Source organism: Periplaneta americana, chromosome 5, assembly GCF_040183065.1.
Source record: "Periplaneta americana isolate PAMFEO1 chromosome 5, P.americana_PAMFEO1_priV1, whole genome shotgun sequence".
Classification (NCBI taxonomy): Eukaryota; Metazoa; Arthropoda; class Insecta; order Blattodea; family Blattidae; genus Periplaneta; species Periplaneta americana.
The window spans coordinates 152740142-152756988 of record NC_091121.1 but is presented as its reverse complement, the minus strand read 5'-3'; the positions used below and the strand labels follow the sequence as shown (position 1 = coordinate 152756988).

Below are 16847 nucleotides of genomic sequence, written 5' to 3'. Positions count from 1 at the left end.
GCGTAGACTTTGATGCAAAAATCACAACTGCGACAGGTTAATCGGTGCGATAAAAAAAGAATAACGGTAAGCAGAATGTTGGAAAAAATTTCTTCTCTGAAGCAGTTCTCCTACCTCAACACTATTCGGATGGAAAAACCATCCTAGTTTACGATTACCTTTAACCAACCTGTTTCTCCCAATCCTCATGGTAGGGGAATCATTGCAAATACGAGTGAAAGGAAGGATTAATTTAAGGGTTAATTTAAAAAATACAGGCATACAGTTAAAACAAATACCTTACTATAATAATACCGGACAGCTAGCAGTTCTGCGCGCGAACGACGCTGGTGCTGCTACCTAGGCGGCCGGTGTGGTGATACTCGCGAAACAAGCTGTAATCAACTGCAATGTATATTGTTGCTGGGCTATTTAATAGTTTTATTAATTAGTGCTGTGTTAAAATGGCAGGGTGTATATGTGCTGTTTATAACTGCTACAAAATTACAGCATTACAAATTGCTCCAAATCGTACTTTCGATTTCCGAGGGATCATAAAACTTGAGTCAACAACATTCTTTAGTAGGCCTTCCTTCGTCTTTGTGTTGATAGAAAAATACAAATTAGCTTTTTTATTTAGATCTAATAAATGAATAGAAGTTAAAATGTATCGGAAATTTTAAGGTTTTATCAAATTAAGTTTTATTGTTGCCCACATGGCTTTACTAATTATTACAAGCATCAGATTACTACCATTTTTATCTTTGGAGTTGTTAGCAATGCGTATATAAAGCATTATTGTAAATTCATTCCTAATATCAGAATTGATTTCGTCTCACTAAACCAAAGAAAAAATATGTAACAATTAATTACGGAAAGTAATATGAAGTATGCAATATTTATCATAATATGCAGCTTTGATAATTATAAGATAATAATTTTACATTAAATATTATTCAACATTTCTTAAGTGTTTCATATATTATTCCACATTAGTAATTCACGTCTTAAACAATAGTCCGAATCCCGCTATGTGGACGTAATACCACGCCGCTCCGCTATATGTTAGGTCCGCGATATTTCGTCACGTCAATGCTGCTAGTATACAGCTGTCCGGTATTATAGTAAGGTATTTGGTTAAAATGTTCTGATGTGTATAATTATTCAAAAGTCACGAAATAATTTAAAGATCCTATTTTTTTTTTTTTAAGATTTATTTTAGGTCGCATAACTGCTGGGTCTTTTTGCGACCACAGTATTCATATACAGAACAATACAAGACAAGCAGTGATGATTGCAAACAAAGTACACAATATATTACAATGTATCTAGAGGTAAAAAAAATAAATAAACAAAAAATTAATAAACAAAGTATATGAACAGTATAAATTTTACAATTAAATCATAATATTATACAAGGAAATTTCTTTAAAGAATTGAATTACTTGTAGAAGAACATCTGTCTTGTTGAGTGCTGTTTATATGAGCCGTTCAGAGCAAAAGTGGTGTAAGTCAAAGTTGGGTAATGAGGTTTAAAGTAAACATTCTGTAAAATACAGAGCAAAGTAGCAATTAATATATCCACTGACTACTAATAGTTTGCTATCCACTGACTACTAATAGTTTAAATAAATTGAATATTAATTGCTACTTTGCGCTGTATTTTACAGAATGTTTACTTTAACCCTCAATACCCATTTTTACTTACACCACTTTTGCTCTGAACGGCTCATATATGAGGGGCTTAGAACAAAAGGCAGGTAAGTGACGGAAACCTAGTTTTGAGGAAATTACAGTTAAAGTTCTACATGCAATGAAATATTATACACTAGTTTGGTGAAATGATGCCCATATAGCAGCACTGCACAGTGATCACTTACCTGATTTTATCCCAAAGAAACATCCTTTTGGGCTATCACAACACGCACTTAACTCATTTCTTTAATAATGTCAGTTACCTGCTTTTTGTTCTAGGCCCCTCATGTCATAACAAAAATTTGTTAACCCTTAAATTGGCAAAACTTCATTTCTCACACTAGTTTAATAAACCGTGTCGGACTGTAAAGAAAACAACTATCGCAATGTCCATATATGTTGTACAATGTTATAATATTGTGATATTTTGGTTAAATTTAATTTTCCTACCAGTATTTATCTATTGTTCTATTAAGATTATAGCATATAGCCTATTAACCTGTTATATCCTATAGAATACTTTGTGAAGTTAAGGGTTAAGAAGTAAGTTTATAGAAAAATAATACCCGCGTGATATTAAAACTTCTGCTTCTACAAGTGTTCGTAGTGAATTTTTTCAGATATTTGTTTTTCTCTTGCAGGAACACCTGAATTTGTTAGGTACAGACGAAACTTTGGGTCCTGTTTGTCTATCAATCAAGACGGAAAATGTGGCGTCACAGGAGCATACAAGGATATTGTTGCGACTGAAGACGGGCACAATGCACGAGCTGGTGCCCACGTCCTGCCTCTCTCCCTCGCCTTCTCCTGCCAGGATGGCAAAGGTAATAAAACAACTCTTAAAAGTACCATATTGTGGAGTTACTGACATTTAATATACAAAAAACTTAAATCGATAGAAATAACTGTATTTTCCTGTATTAATTACTAAACAATAAAAAACGAGCTAATTTATTGGTTTCGCTTTTATTAAGTTAATTAGTTCCATTTGAAAATTCCTTCTTGCACGTCTTAAGGGGGGAAGGGTGTTTTAAAACTCTGTTATAAAAATTATTACTTCGGAATATGTATGATAAGAACTTTCTTGTGTTAAATATTAACGTGCTTTGTTAACATGTTTCGACCTATTTTCGGTCATCTTCGGAACTGGTCGTTGTTGGTCTTGGTGCCTCTCGTTTCTTGTGTGGGTACGTTCGTAGTGTAGAGTCAAAGAGTGTATGTGTTTTGAAATTGAGTTGTGTGTTGAGAATATCGTTGGGGTATGTTTTCGTGTGTCTGTATAACTTATTTCATATTGTTCTGGTGTGTTGAGTTTCTGGCTTTTTGGTTGGATGTGCAGTATTTCCATGTCTGTGTTGATGTCTCTGTAGGTGTGGTTGGCATTTGTGACGTGTTCTGCATATGTGGAGGTGTTTTGTAATTTTGTTATGGCTGTGATGTGTTCTTTGTAACGTGTTTGAAATGATCTGCCTGTCTGCCCTATGTAGAAGTTGTTGCAGGTGTTACATTTGAGTTTGTATACGCCTGTGTGGTTGTATTTGTTTGTTTGTGTGTTGAGATGTTTTTGTAGAGTGTTATTTGTTCTGTATGCGATGTTGTAGTTTAATTTCTTGAATGAGGTTGCAATTTTATGTGTGTTTTTGTTTTCAAAATATTTCTCACTAAAATTACAAAACACCTCCACATATGCAGAACACATCACAAATGCCAACCACGCCTACAGAGACATCAACACAGACATGGAAATACTGCACATCCAACCAAAAAGCCAGAAACTCAACACACTAGAACAATATGAAATATACAGACACCCGAAAACACACCCCAACGATATTCTCAACACAGAATTCAATTTCAAAACACATACACTCTTTGACTCTACACTACGAACGCACCCACACAGGAAACAAGAGGCACCAAGACCAACAACGACCAGTTCCGAAGATGACCGAAAATAGGTCGAAACATGTTAACAAGGTACGTTAATATTTAACACAAGAAAGTTCTTATCATACATATTCCGAAGTGATACAGTGTTAAAAGTTATGTAATCAAGATGTATAAAAATTATACCTAAATAGGGATTAATAGATGGATAAAATTTAGAGGTTTCTGTAGGTGACCTGTTTTACGTTCGTTTGGAATAGAGGCAAGATCTGTGTTGTAGGTCACCGTCAAGCCTTTGGCCATAGTTGCCAATCCCTAATCTACATTTAAACCAAACACAACCTGTAAGTCTGTTCATTGAGAGAATAGGGAGCTAGAAAGCTGTTTTATAGGATAATAAGGAGTTCGTTCATTTTACATTTGTAGCGAGGTTTGGAAGCCGGCTAATTGGCATTGTTAGAAAGTTACTTGGGCGGGTTGCATTACTGCATCATGCGTAAAAACTGGTCGTGATTCATCCAAATACCTCTGAGACATAACCTATAATGTCTTAGTACGGATTACGTTACGTAGTGAGAAATATCATTCGAACCTATATTAGTTGGTTTTGGTGGACTCCTATTTCTCGGATATGAAAAAGGGGGCGCATCATTACCATAAGCATACCGGTAGCCTACTTAATAGTTCAATAAAGACTGGACTACTTTAAATGTTTACTGTAAAACATAATTATGTATTATAAGAAGTTATTTACTCTTCTGTAAGTTTCATCGTATAAAATTAATGGACTCTCGGTACGTACGTATATTACTAACTACTACTACTAACTGGCGGCTGGGTAGCTCAGTTGGTAGAGCAGTTGGCTACGGACTGGAAGGTCCGGGGTTCGATCCCAGGTGGTGACAGGATTTTTTCTCGTTGCCAAACTTTCAGAACGGCCCCGAGGTTCACTCGGGGGTAAAAGGCGGTCAGAGCGTGGTGCCGACCACACCACCTCATTCTAGTGCCGAGGTCATGGAAAGCATGGGGCTCTACCTCCATGCCCCTCAAGTGCCTTCATGGCATGTTACGGGGATACCTTTTACTACTACTAACTACTAACTAAGCTTCTGCTTAGTTTCGAGATTCTCAGGCTCGATCCTAGACGAGGGCAATGTATTTTCAAGGGCGCTAATTCTTATTTACGATGTAAGTGTTAAAAATGACTTTTATGCTCGACCATTATACACCTGGTAGAAGCCCTTTAATGGACCTCATTAAAGTACACCTATTCATTAAAGTTCAGGTGTTCCACCAATCAGAAAACACCATTGTAGCAATATGAAAGCGCAAGTATCGATTATTCTCGTATGAAAATTATGAAACTCGCTTGCGCTCGTTTCGTAAACATACTCGCGTCTTAATTACTACCATTATAGGCTCGTTGCATAATGTACTATTTTGTTTGTGGGCATGGATATTTGTGAAACAAGGCCTCAGACCGAGTGAAGCAATTCTAAGAACGAAATAAAATAATTTTTAACATGTTCGTCGTACACTACTTTTTACACGGCTTTTCGTTCGTGCTGATATAGAAACAATTCCCCAGACTTTACCACTGCTGTATTGTCGCTCTTGTAATAGTGGAACCACATTCTAGTACAGTGGTCATCAGCACAGAGCACCCTGGGGCTAGCGTTTCTTACCCGCGGAGAACACACTGCACTATGGTGCACTCGTAGCTGCTAGCGGGTATGCTCTTTACCTCTTCCTGCTGCACGACGGGGCACACGGGACGGCTCTGCTTACCCTTTACCATTTCAGCGAGTGCTGACGACCACTGCTACTTATACAGTCATGAAGCTTGAGTTGTTGAGGGTACTAGGAACAATAGACTGTGCCGGTACTATTTCACATTGTCTGTGATGAGGCGATAGTAGCGATCCTAGTGGTTAGCATGCGTATTCCCTACGTACTGAGCTTCGTGACTGTATATACTGATGTCAAAGCAAGCGCACTTTTCTGACTAAGTATGGAAAGAGGAAGGGTTGTGTATATGAATAAGCAACCTGTTGGATTTAAGAAAACAGTGGTGCACAAACTTCAAACGGAACGTGAAATTTTATGTCGTTATTTTTATATGGCTTCTTTCTGTTTAATATTGTCTATATTGTCTGTAAAACAAAATTACTAACACTGATTTCTTAATATTGCACTTGTGTTTTAAATCTTAATAGCATAATAGAGAGTTAAGAAGGAATATTCACTTAAATTCCATAGTAGTATAATATTATACTGTATTAAGTGGATGAAACACATCATTCATAAAGAAAGTGATATTCCAAAGAAAGAGATTGAGTATGACATGATAAGTTGGAATTTATATTGATGGTATCTTTAGCCTTACAAAAGTAATCAATAAACTAATCAAAACAATATTACAGTACAAAGCAAAGTTACCTAGGTACTGTATCTGTTTTAAGTGTAACTAATATTACATAACAAAACTCTTATCGCATTATGCTTTTAAGGTGATATTTGTGAGCAACTTCCTATCATCAGAATATTAAATTATTTTCTCGAAATCTGCTGAAGCTATAGAGCTGACATTTTTACAACACATGTGCACGTATCTTTTGCTTATGATGTAACAGTAGTTGCTTTGTTAATTCATTTCCTTACAAACAATTTCCATGCGAATATTTTAAAAATTTTCAATACACTATCTTCAGTAATACGTATATGGATTCCGAATAATAACAATATACCATAGTCTAGTATATACAGTCACGAAGCTCAATACTAGTAAATATGCATCCATAGATAGTTGCTGACCACTAGGATCGCTACTATCGCCTCATTACAGACAATGCGAAATAGTACCGGCACAGTCTATTGTTCCTAGTACCCTCAGAACTCAAGCTTCGTGACTGTATATTCTAGACTGTGAATATACAGTAAATCACAGTTGTTTTTCCTCCTACAGCTGTTAAATGAGCAGCTGAGCGTGGATCAGTTCACTCCAGTTCTGTATCCGCGAGCATCACAGCTCATCGCAGCTTATGATGAACATGTCCTGGTTTCTAACTTCAAGTTCGGAGTACTCTACCAACGATTTGGGCAGACCACAGAAGAGGAACTGTTCGGAAATGTTCATTCCAGTGCAGCATTAGACGAGTTCTTGGAACTACTCGGACAGCGCATTCAACTTAAAGATCACAAGGGGTGAGTTGTCATTATTGTTAGTACTTTATTGTCTCTAAGACTGTTTGTCAACGACAGAGGCAGTATTTCACCTCAATTTTAAACCATAAACCAATATGATTTCCTCCGTGGTCTGGTGGTCAGCATGCTGGTTTCTATTTCTGTAGATTCAGGGTTCGATTCCTGGACTTGTTCTGGCAGAATTTTCCTTGAAGAATAAAATTTCTCTGTGTGTCTAGTATTTGGAAATTTGTATGAGTCCGCATGTGCCGAGCTATTAATTAACCAATTTTCAAATAAAAATACAATATAACGGGACTCCAACTGTACAGAAACCTAACTCAGGTTTCAAGTCGCATTGTTGACAAGTAACGCCATCAGTGACCACAGACATAAAGATTAAGAGATGCTGGAGAGTTAAAAATAAATTTAAAAACATTATGTTTAAATATATGTTTTTATGTACAGTAGAATTCCAATTATACGGACTAATTGGGGACCGGACTGATCTGGATATGCAGAAATTCGGATAATTGAAGGGTTCAGAGCCATAGTGGGCGAAGTGCCATATATTAAAAAGGGAGAAAGCAAGGGTTAAAGTTAAGTGAATACCATAGTTTAATGAAGATTGACATATTATTTAGTTTTAATGTGTATACTTTATATTACCTGCTTTATGTTTCCATTGAATTATGGTAATAACTTCATTTTAACCCTTGTTTTCTACGGTTTTAGTAAATGGTGCTTGGCCCACTATGGTTCTGAACCCTTCAATTGGATACAACTCAGGAATAATTAAGAAAAAAACGATGTCTGACAAAATTTTTACCCAATTTTTATTGATAAAAACTAAGTAAACTTAGGTATGTATGTACTGCACTGTACTATTAAAATTGTAAGTTAAAATAAACTAAACATTTACATACGGTATTGTATACAAGATGAATTATAACGTTCAATTTTTAATTTTAACAAAATTGGAATTAAATATGATATGGAAATCAATTAAAATGGATTTAAGGAAGATGGGATATGATGAAAGAGACTGGATTAATCTTGCATAGGATAGGGACTTATGGCAGGCTTACGTGAGGGCGGCAATGAACCTGCAGGTTCCTTAAAAGCCATTTGTAAGTAAGTATGAAAATCAATAAAGAAAAAAAACTAAAATCATGGCCTTCTGTGGAAAATACTCTGTGGCTAGCAAAATATGTTTAGATTCAAAAATATTATAAAAAGTAAATTATTTTACATATCTCGGATACGCCATTATCTTTTTTCGATGAAACAGACATTTCACAGAAAATTTCTAAATACAACAAAAAAGTGGGAATAATTAACATCATGAAACCTTCCCTAGTACAAAGGCATACTAGAATTCGCCTATACAAGACCTTGGCGAGACCTGTACTTTGTTACGGCAGTGAGGCATGGACATTGAGGAAGAAAGACGAAAGCAGAATAACGGCTAATGAAATGAAATTTATGAGATACACAGCGGGATATACGAAATGGGATCACAAACGCAATGAAGATGTAATGGAAAAATTACAACTAAAACCTGTAATTAATCACGTAAAACATTATCGTATCTCCAAGGATGTATGGTTCTTTTAGTGATAACATTGTTAATATTATTTATATTTTTCTCTATTACATTCATTTTATTGATTTCATAAAAGCTTTTGATAGAGTTGATAGAAATAAACTTTTAGAGATTTTACGCTATGATAATGTGCCAAACCAAATCATTCTCTCCATTTATAATTTATATCAACAAAATGAAATTGCCATAAGAACTGAACTCGGAACTACTAGCTGAACTTCCATCAACCAAGGTGTTAGACAAGGGTGCGGTCTTTCCCCTCTGTTGTTTATTATATATATGAACCATATTTTATACATTTGGAGGCAAAGTCATCATGCTGGAATTCAAATTAATCGAAACACAGTTCTCGATACACTAATGTTTGCCGACGATCAGGTTATTATCGCTAAAACAGAGGATGCTTTACAAGGAGCCATTTATAATTTGCAAATAATCGCCTCTGATTTCAATATGGAAATCTCAAAAGAGAAAACAAAAGTCATGGCATTTTCGGGAGAGAACCCAATTCCAAGTAAGATCATGATAAATAATACTTTAATTGAACGTGTTAACTCATTTAACTATTTAGGTTATAACCTCTCTTACATCACTGATGAAGATATGTCAAACAAAATATCTAAATTTATAAAAATCACTGGCGTCATTAACGCCGTCTTCAAATCCTCCCATGTTCAGAAACATACACGGCTAAAGGTATATAAAACACTAGCTCGACCGGTCCTCACTTACGGTAGCGAGGCATGGACAATCAGAAAAGCTTATGAGCAAAGGCTGACGACAGCGGAAATGAGGTTCATGAGACGAACAGCGGGATGCTCTTTGCTGGAACACCGTAAAAATGTGGACATATTGCAGGAACTCAAAATGGATCCTATAGTTAATTTTGTTCAACAATATCGACTTCAGTGGAAAAAACATGTCGAAAGGATGGATCGCACTAGATGGCCTAAACAGATTCTTACTTATGTACCAAGAGGAAAGAGGAAATTGGGAAGACCACGAAAGCGCTGGCATGAGACCGTAACAGATCCTGTAGGGTCTAATACGTGAGGGATATGATGATGATGACATTCATATTATTTAATTCTATAAATTATTTCTCATATATTCCAATCAGCCTCATTCATTTTTGTCTCCTTATTTTCAATAATCATATTTAACAACTGGATAAATCATCTGCATCGCATGCGTAGAGATAGAATCCCAAAAGTCATGCTCCACTATCGTCTAAACAGGAAGAGATCTCTCTCATCCAAAGAAATGCTGGATTGAAAATTCAACTGTGAGATTGTAACAGGCCATATGGCCTAATACTTGAAGGGAAGAATAAGAAGAAGACATAATTCTGTATAGTGTTTATTTTACTTGGAACATCTCGAATAGCGTACATTGCTTTGAAGAAGTCACTCATTTCCATGCCACAAGATTCCTCAGGCGCTTGACAGTAAGCAGTATTATTGTACAATATCAATTTTAATTTTTGTATTTTCCCCCAAATCGATCCGGATAATTGGAGTTCTACTGTAATTACTATTTTTATCTTTCGGAATACCATATATCTGGTATCCTAGTGGGTGCATTGAGAATTTGTTGTTTGCTGCAAGAGTGTGACCTTGGTACCATCTTTTACAGGGTTTCAGAATGAGAAGTGGAGAGAGAAGTGAACAAGAACATAAAAAAGGCTAAGAAGTCTGCACTCGTAGCTTTCGTTGTCATGGTAACATGACGTCATTTCCAAAGGCAGGGTCTTGCCTCCAAATGAACATGATTTCAGCTTACAGTAGTGATTTTTCCTTTTGCTCCCAGTTGAGAGTGGTGGTGCTTCTTATGGATTGAAACATTCGTTTTAGTCTGAGAATGTGATGTTTGTTTTGTATAATCAATAGTATCTTACCGGTATGTAATTTGTTATAACATCCATTTTCCAGATGAAAAGATGAACACAAAAATACGTTCTAAATTTTGGAGAGCCCGCTTATATTCTCGATATGTATCAGTTAAAAGTAGTTGACCTTATTTTTTCCAGAAAAAAAAAAAAACAGAACACAGTAATAGACTAAGTCTCATTGCCTACTATCTAATGGGTAGAAGATAACAAAATATTTGTGTAATACTTCATGTGCTTTTCAGAAAAGCTTAAAATATAAATCTATTTTCAGGAAAACATCATCTGAAAGCAGCATTTCTATGCAAGAACTTTTCAAATTATATTTCAGTGTTAGGGTATTGCCAAGACTTGTTATCGACATATTTCTCTTCTCCAATATTGAACCGAAAAATGTGTACTCAAAAAACATTTCCCTCTGTATAATAACAATAGAGGAAGTCCTCATTGAACTCACTTTGAGTTCAGAAACCTGTATGGATGTTTTATGTAATCTAGCCATTCCTGGTTGATCATTAGAGAGCTAGAAGTTCCTCCATTTATGTCTGGAAATCCTCGTTAAATCCCTTTTATACTTCCATTGTTCCTCTTTGAGGAGTTCCCAGCAAAGAGGCCTGTTGATCTTTCTAGCTCTGTTAAAGAGCTGTCTCACATTCCTATTCCAGGCCTCCAATTCAGAGTCTCAACTAAAATTTCCTTTACTATGTCTTTTAGTTCTTACAGGACAGTTCCCTTTATATAAGACCACTACAGTTTCTTGAAGAATACACGATATGATCCTTACCCATTCCCTACACAACACTTACACATACATTCATCCTAGTACGTGACGTAACTCTCCACAGATACAACAAATCATGCATAGTGTGGCACACCGAAGTGGTGTGCAACTTGAAAATGGGTCACAGTCCTGCCATCTATCCGCAAAATGCTGAACCCGAATCACGTAAGTGAAGGGGGTAGGCATTGGATACACACACATACCACAAAATACAAAATTTATCATCATCGTCATCATCATCATCATCATTATCATCATCGGCGCTACAGCCCAAAACGGGCCCTGGCCTTCTTGATTATCTGCCTCCAAACTTCTCTATTCCGGGCTCTCACTTCCCAATTCCTACACTTCAATAGCTGCTGGCAATCTTCCTTAATTGAGTCCTTCCATCTTTTCCTAGATTTTCCAATAGGTCTTTTGCCATATATCTGATCCTGTATAGCCATCTTCGGTATACTTGAATTGTCCATTCTCAGAACATGTCCAGCCCATTCCAAATTTTTGAGTTTCACTATTCCTGAAATCTCCAAATCTTTGTATTTATTGTAAATTTCTTTGTTATATCTTATTCTCCAGATCCCATTACCTCTAACGGGTTCGAGAATTCTTCTTAACACTTTTCTTTCAAAACTATTGATTATGCTTTCTGTTTTTTTGGTCATAACCCATGTTTCGCATCCATAAATTAATACCAGGCATATCATTGTCTTGTAAAGCCTCATTTTGGTATTTGGGTGAATTTGTTTAGATTTGGACATGAGTAAAAGATTATAATAAGAACGATTAGCTTTAAGTATTCTGTTTTGTATTTCCTGATTTTCATCGTTTCTATTGTTAATTATCATTCCCAGATAATTAAAATAGTCCACTCTTTCTATTTTGTGATCATCTACTTTAATATAACTGTATACCGGTACTGTATATAATTTTTATGTCACGTTTTTCTTCTTTTCTCGCGAAAATTATTACATATATACCATAATACATTAAAATTAGCATTAGACCTATCTATAATTTTGGAAGGCATGTATATATACGTGTTTTGTTTGAGATTCAGTCAGAACACGTACTGTATTATCTATAATGTTTTTGATTGACTTTTTTTTTTTTCAGATACCGAGGAGGTTTGGACACCCAGTTTGGCCATACAGGAGATGAAGCAGTTTATGAAGTGTTTAAGGACAGAGAAATAATATTCCATGTCTCAACATTGTTGCCCTATAGAGACAGTGACCCCCAACAGCTGCAAAGGAAAAGGCATATTGGTAGGCTGTAGAAAAGTTATGTATGTAATGCTGCATGACAGATTAGGTTTCGTTAGTGCATTCAAAATGTTTTATCTAATTGAAATACTACTTTCTACTTGCTGTTTAATATAGACTACAATATTTGAATATGGAAGACATTAAAAGAACCAGTAAAACGTGTAGACATAAATTATTATAGATGAAAGTGTGTATTCCTTACCGATATGCAGCACTTTAAACTGCCTGTGACCTCCAATATAATAGCTAACAGCAAAAGAATTTCTTGGATAATAACTCAATATTATTAGTTTTGATTGTTACTGCATTTCAAATATAAATAAAATGCATAAATTTATTTCAAACATTCAACAAGAAGTGTTAGGTATATCGTTTAAGTTTGCCTGTTCTCTCGTTTTGCCTTGTACATTTCCATATTCTGAAACTGACAGACAGATTACTAAATAGTTTTAATGTTATAAAGGAAACTTTCGAATGACTCTGTACAAATCAATGAGTAACTGTATAATTGTCAAAAATGACATGTAGGATAATTTATACAATTGGAAAGAAATTAATGGTTACTTAAAGTGCAATTTATCATAATCATTATGTCTTGTAATAATTGTAATAAAAAGTGATGTACCATAATATGAAATTAAGATTGAGGTTTATTTATACGTTCATTCAGTTATATTTTCTTTAATTTTTTAAGTTTTAATTTCGAATACATTATCTTGGAAGATTTATTTGAACAAAAAAATTAATTCCATGTTTATTATTATTATTATTATTATTATTATTATTATTATTATTATTATTATTATACATTTTTATTTATGCATACGTTTTTAATACTATATACTACACAGTTCAAAGAAGTGTTACGAAAAGTTTGATTCGTTACTTAGAAATAGGTATTTAATAAATATGTATATTGTTTTCTTCAGGCAATGACATTGTGGCGATAGTATTCCAAGAGTCAAACACTCCGTTCTCACCTGACATGATTGCATCACACTTCCTTCATGCTTTTATCGTGGTGCAAGTTTTGGATCCCAACAGCCCCAACACAAGGTAAGAAATTAATTATTGATCACTTTTATTTAAAATTATAGAAATAATAGCAGGAAAAATGTGACCATTGTGAAAATTTACAAGGTGCATTCAAAACATATCCGAACTGCACTTATATTTATTGTACCCTTGAACATACATGCTCATTTCACTGAAGATCATTGCTTCCATTCCTGTTGAGTCAGTCCATCAGACAACATCAAATTATCTTTAAAAACTGAGCTTCTACACGTGATTTTGTGCAAACATATCGAGGACCTATTACGATTTTTTCTGGATTCTCTCCATATACCGTACACCTTATAACTATTCTTCTTCTTTGCCTTTCAAGTGATACATTTAGTATAGATTCCAAACATTTCCCTGGTTCTTGATAACTCTTCCGTTTCTTATGTCTTGTGTGTTGTCTACATTCAGGGCAGTCCGGAAACTTATTGATTTCCCCTTGTACTTTCATTGCAATAAGACAGTTTTTGCATTTCTCAGTTATTATGTTTTATTTCTGTAATAAACATTAATACGCAAATCTTAAAATTGTATATATTAACTTTTCACTGTACAGTAATCCCCTCGTATTCGCAGGGATACATTTTGAAACCTTCTGCTGATACGCAAAATATCACACCCTATAACTATCCCATTGGTAGGTTGCTACTGCAGCCCAAGTCAAGACATTGAGAAGTAAACAATGGAGGTAATGACAGTGTTGGTGACTGATATTAACCACAGTCTGTGAATAAAGGATGTGACTAAATTGTAGAGTTTCCATAAAACTCTTCACATTCAGACACTAGGCGCTAAAATATGTTAAAAGAATTTTGCCAAGGCTAAGCACGGATAACTGAAACCGCAGATACAGATTTTTAACTGGTTTCTAGATTTCTGTGAACATGAATCTAAAACTTATTTGTTGGTATATAAATCTCTATTTCTATAAACAATGAGAATTGTAATTCTTTCAATAAATGACATTATCAGTAAAATGTCTATAAAATATTACTCAAAATGTAACATACTGTAGTTAGTTTTCTTGTAATCTCGACTTCAAAGAATATCTCAGCATTTCGCGACGATATTTATGACAAAACTGTATTTGATATAAAACATTTCGGGAGCTTCCTACATTTTTGTGCCTTAAGATCATTTAAATTAAAACTTACTCGTCTAGAATCATGTCACAGTTTTTGGAACTCTAGTATTCAAGGTTCTTTATTCTGTAATATTAAGGGTTTGTGTGATTCACTGTCTGTGTATTACTCGACCGAGGCAAGTGGAGCCACAGGCATAATGTGAACTATTGCGATGACATATTACGAAAGCAGGAGCAGTACAAGTGGCGCTCCAAGCTGCAGGACTCCACTGGCCTCGGTCAAGTAATAAATACTTTTCATACATACATCCGAGATAGTTTTTCCTTTATTACAACGTATTCATTAACTGCAACCCTAGATCATATATGTAACAGATATGTCGGGGTTATAGGCTTTGAGGTTAACAACTTTTGTCAGGTTTACTACGCTGCCATCTAGTTGTTACATAAGGAGTCACGTCATAATACCCATTTGAATTGCATTAGCGACTGCTCTGCCATCTCGTGTTCGTTTATGGCGGACGGGTGGCGATCCTGGCGGTTGTTCTCTTCAAAGTGCTGCCGATTTTAACATAGCAAGGAGTTATCTGTTACATATATGATCTAGGCTGCAACCTTGTTCTAACTTAATTAACACAAAATTAAACATTTCAACAGGTACAAAGTGAGTGTTACTGCTCGTGATGATGTTCCATTCTTCGGGCCAACACTCCCATCTCCAGCTGTATTCAAAAAGGGTCCAGAATTCAAGGAGTTCCTTCTTACTAAACTGATTAATGCCGAAAACGCTTGCTACAAAGCAGAAAAGTTCGCAAAACTTGAGGTGAGACTATGATACTACCATATGTCCAGTGGCGCCAACTACAGTATGTGGGGCCCAAGCCCAACTAATAATTTGTCGTGTTATTATTATTATCATCATCATCATCATCATCGTCATTATTACTTTTGAGATTTATTTAAACTTGCACCTCAATAGTGTTTGAGCCCACCCAATGTTTTTCAAAAGTTGGCACCACTGCATATATCTATATTCCAAACATGTTTTAGATATAAATCATAAGCAGAGGCAAAATTGATAACTTACTATCTTTTGCTTTATTGATTACCGAGCACATGTTGTGAAGTGTGTTCTGATTATATTGTACTGTACAAGATATTATAGATGCACTTAATTCCTCTAATAGAAACTGTTTTTGTAATGCATTGCGATAGTAAAAAAACAGTTATAGTCACAGTTTGGAATTCCTCATATATTTGAGTTATTTCAAATTTTTAAACATAAATATGTCACCTTCTCACCCTGTAAAACCACTTTAAGATAGATATTTTCCATTTGGAGTGCTTAATGAGGCAAAAACACAATTATACTTATTCATGGTTTGTTTCAATCTGGTTGTAAGTTTGAAAAGTCTTATGAGGTGTCCCAAAGATCTTTGATCATCTTTCAAAGAATGCTGAAATAATGTAGATATCTATGTACTTGTACTCATTCCCCTATCTATACCAATGCTAGTATTTCTGCACTCTGCATCGCAACAAGCAGAAGTATTACAAAACTTTATGATCAAAACTAAAATCAATTCTTAACAAAAAATATTTGGTTATGTCTAAAATGTTGAAAATTCTATTTAGGCAATCCTAGCATTAAAACGCGCTGTTAAGACGGTATAAATCGTGCACAGTTGGCCTAATTCTGGCACTGGTGCCCGAAAAGGTTACCTAGCAACTAGTATTCCATGACGTCATCACCACCTTCACAACACAATTTTATACAACGTACCTGTAAGAAAGTGCTTCAAAACAACAACAAAATAACAGTCTTAGAAACGGTTACTTAACAATCTTGCAATATATTAAGTTATATCCAGTACCTACTCATGTCTCTACTGCGTCTTAACATTACATTTTGTAGATTTATAATATTTTTTTTATGCTAGAATAGCTGTTAATTCTTATGTTTTATTATTTTATTTATTTTTATGTAATTTTGGTTGTTATTCATTTTATTTTTTATATTATATCATTTTAAATTATTTATTATTTCGTTTATTCTGTTCTTTTAAAATGACCAATGAACTACATTTAAGGAGGCTACAAGGGTACTTGAAAATTCGTATTGTAGTCTCTGACAGGGTTTCCACACCACCACCCAGAAAGAAGGATCGTAGTATTAGGATACACAGTCATGTCCTCAAACGGTTTGCTGTAAGATATTTAGTTGGTTTCTCGGAAAGTCTGAGATGTGCAGTGGCGACAACTCACGACAGAAAGTGGATGTTTGAAGAAAATTATTACATCGGGATGCATTAAAAATAAAATCTGTAATTAAAATGTTTTCTATCCTCAGAGGCACGAAATTAAACTGTAGGATCATCCTCATATACTTCATGGAGGAATCGCCACTGCTCACTTGC

The 16847-nt window shown here is 35.0% G+C and overlaps 1 protein-coding gene across 3 annotated transcripts in view; it reads left to right on the top strand.

Annotated features, from left to right (window-relative positions):
* Positions 1 to 16847, top strand: part of RapGAP1 (Rap GTPase activating protein 1) — a 1064866-nt gene that overhangs the window by 1029261 nt on the left and 18758 nt on the right. For all 3 annotated transcript variants that reach the window (XM_069826681.1, XM_069826683.1, XM_069826682.1), the window contains 5 exons: positions 2316 to 2498; positions 6527 to 6765; positions 12133 to 12284; positions 13214 to 13340; positions 15088 to 15253. In XM_069826681.1, the coding sequence (XP_069682782.1) occupies positions 2316 to 2498; positions 6527 to 6765; positions 12133 to 12284; positions 13214 to 13340; positions 15088 to 15253 (867 nt within the window). The remainder of the gene's footprint in view (positions 1 to 2315; positions 2499 to 6526; positions 6766 to 12132; positions 12285 to 13213; positions 13341 to 15087; positions 15254 to 16847) is intronic.